General features: G+C 45.4%; 1 protein-coding gene across 1 annotated transcript; it reads left to right on the plus strand.

Annotated features, from left to right (window-relative positions):
• The first annotated feature begins 1142 nt into the window (after positions 1 to 1142).
• LOC138879283 (uncharacterized) lies at positions 1143 to 1559 on the plus strand. Its single transcript, XM_070158889.1, has one exon. It carries the CDS (start codon positions 1143 to 1145, stop codon positions 1557 to 1559), a length of 417 nt encoding a protein of 138 aa, XP_070014990.1.
• Positions 1560 to 2951: the final 1392 nt, after the last annotated feature.

Consider the following 2951-nt stretch of genomic DNA (forward strand, 5'->3'; position numbering starts at 1 on the left):
GAGCCATTCAGATGTTGACCCAACTAGTGGCCTCTTAGGTCCAGAGGTCCAATGTTGCACCTAGTTCATCCCGACAGCAAGGGGATTCCACCAGTTCCAAGGTGAATAGATTTCTTCAGTTAGACTCCAGTGTTTATGGGTGCCAATCCAGAAGAAGACCCCTAGGATTTTGTTGATGAGATGCACAAGACCCTCAGGGTTATGCATGCAACTGAGACAGAGGGAGTAGAGTTGGCTGCCTATCGTCTGAAAGGGGTGGCCTATTCGTGGTTTGAGTTGTGGGAAGATTCCCTTGAGGAGGGGAGCCCTCCGATAAGGTGGAGCGAGTTTACCGATGCATTTATAGATTATTTCCTGCCTGCTAAGACAAGGGCAGTCCGTGCAGTAGAGTTTGAAAACAAAAGCAAGGTAGCAGAAATGTGTGGGAGTACTACATGGAGTTTGCTCGCCTGTCCAAGTATGCCATTCATACGTTGCCCGCGATGGAGGCCAGGGTGAGCTGGTTTGTTCAAGGCTTTAATCCTTTGACTATTAATGAGGCTTCTGCGGCTACATTGAATTCTGACATGAATTATGGGAAGATGGTAGCATTTGCTCAGGCCACAGAGAACCGTAAACTGAAGAACAAAATGGAGAGAGAGGGTAATAGCAAGGCCCGGTCTACGGGCAACATGGGAGAGTCACTAGGAGGGGGGGAATCAGCTTTCAAGGGAGAATCGTTAGGGCCGTCCCAGTCTGTTGTGCAGTCTTCAACTAGTGCACTACCATCAGGGCCCAGCCATAAGCAGCAATAGAGTCGTTTTAGGCCCCGCCAGGGCAATAGAGGATCCCACCGGCGGGGGCAGTCAAGAGAGAGGTCCCAACAGCAGTAGAGGTCCCCGTGCCCCAGGTGCGGGAATATGCACTAAGGGATTTGCTATTTGGAGTTACCCGTATGTTATGGATGTGGGATGAGGGGTCATATTCAGAGGCATTGTCGTGTATTCTGCCAGGGAGCAAGTAGGGGCACAACATAGTCATCCAGTCCAGCAGCAACTACATCTTAAGCCCCTTCTTCAGCGCGAGGTGCCCCAGCACCCACAGAGCGTTGTGTAGCTAGAGGTGGTGCGCAGAGTTCAAGGGGACCCAGCCGGTTCTATGATATGAGTGGTTGTCAGACCGCAGAGGCTTCTCTAGATGTTGTTACAGGTATTCTGACTGTCCAAACTCATGATGTGTATGCACTTATTGACCCTGGATCCACCTTGTCCTATGTTACCCCTTTTGTTTCTTTGAAATTTGGTATAAAATCGAATCAGCTTCACGATCCATTTTCGGTATCTACTCCGGTCGATGAGTCAATTACGGCTGCTCGAGTTTATAGAGGTTGTGTTGTCACTGTGCGTGGTAGGGATACTATGGTCGATCTTGTTAAATTAGGGATGATTGATTTTGATGTAATAATGGGAATGGATTGGCTTTATTCATGCTTTGCCAAACTTGATTGTCGTACTAGAACCATGAGGCTTGAATTTTCTAATGAGCCCGTTGTTGAATGGAAGGGAGATAATGTAGTGTGAAAAGCTCGATTTATTTCTTACCTTAAGGCCGCGAAGATGATCAAGAAAGGGTGTATCTATCATTTAGTTCGGGTTACAGACACAAATGCCGAGGCGCCTAGCCTTGAGTCCGTGCCAGTTGTGAATGAATTTCCGAATGTCTTTCCACATGAGCTCCCTAGGATCCTACCAGACAGGGAGATTGATTTTGGGATCGATGTGATGTCAGGCATGCAGCTTATATCAATTCCACCCTACAGAATGGCATCGGCGGAATTGAAAGAGCTAACGGAACAATTGAAGGACTTTCTAGAGAAGGGTTTCATCCGACCGAGTGTGTCACCGTGGGGAACACCGGTCTTGTTTGTAAGGAAGAAATATAGGTCGCTACGGATGTGTATTGACTACCGGCAACTCAAAAAGGTCACAATCAAAAATAAATATCCTCTACCAAGAATAGATGATTTGTTTGATCAATTGCAAGGTGCTACGTGTTTCTCAAAAATTAATTTGCGGTCCGGGTATAATCAATTGAAGATAAAAGAGCAAAATATTCCAAAAATAGCCTTAAGAACTCGGTATGGTCACTTTGAATTTTTGGTGATGTCTTTTCGGCTAACAAATGCCCCGGCGGCTTTCATGGATCTTATGAATCGAGTCTTCAAGCCTTTTCTAGACTCGTTTGTGATAATGTTTATTGATGATATTCTTGTGTATTCCCGAAGTCGGGAGGACCATGCTGACCATCTCAGGGCAGTTCTACAGACTCTCCAGCAACATCAATTGTATGCAAAATTATCAAAATGTGAATTTTGGCTTGAATCTGTCGCGTTCTTGGGTCATGTTGTCTCTGAGGAAGTAATTATGGTTGATCCTCAAAAGATTGCAGCAGTGAAGAATTGGCCTAAACCTACCACTCCAACGGAGATTCGTAGTTTCTTAGGTTTGGCTGGGTACTATAGGAAATTTGTGGAGGGGTTTTCTACTCTTGCCTCTACATTGACTACATTGACGCAGAAAGCAGTTAAATTCCAATGGTCCGATGCTACAACACCAGTATTAGCCCTGCCAGAGGGTACAGATGGATTTGTGGTGTATTACGATGCTTCAAGGATCGGGCTTGGGTGTGTGTTAATGCAATACGGCAAGGTTATAGCTCACGCTTCTAGGCAACTCAAGAATCATGAAAAAAACTATCCAACCCATGACTTAGAGCTTGTGGAAGTGGTATTTGTGCTAATGATTTGGCGACATTATTTGTATGGGGTCCCTGTGGATGTATTTACAGACCACAAGAGCCTTCAATATATTTTCAAACAGAAGGAGTTGAATCTGAGACAAAGAAGATGGTTAGAGTTACTCAAGGACTATGACATTGATATTCTCTATCACCCGGGAAAGGCTAATGTTGTG

This window comes from Nicotiana sylvestris, chromosome 10 (assembly GCF_000393655.2).
Source record: "Nicotiana sylvestris chromosome 10, ASM39365v2, whole genome shotgun sequence".
NCBI lineage: Eukaryota > Viridiplantae > Streptophyta > Magnoliopsida > Solanales > Solanaceae > Nicotiana > Nicotiana sylvestris.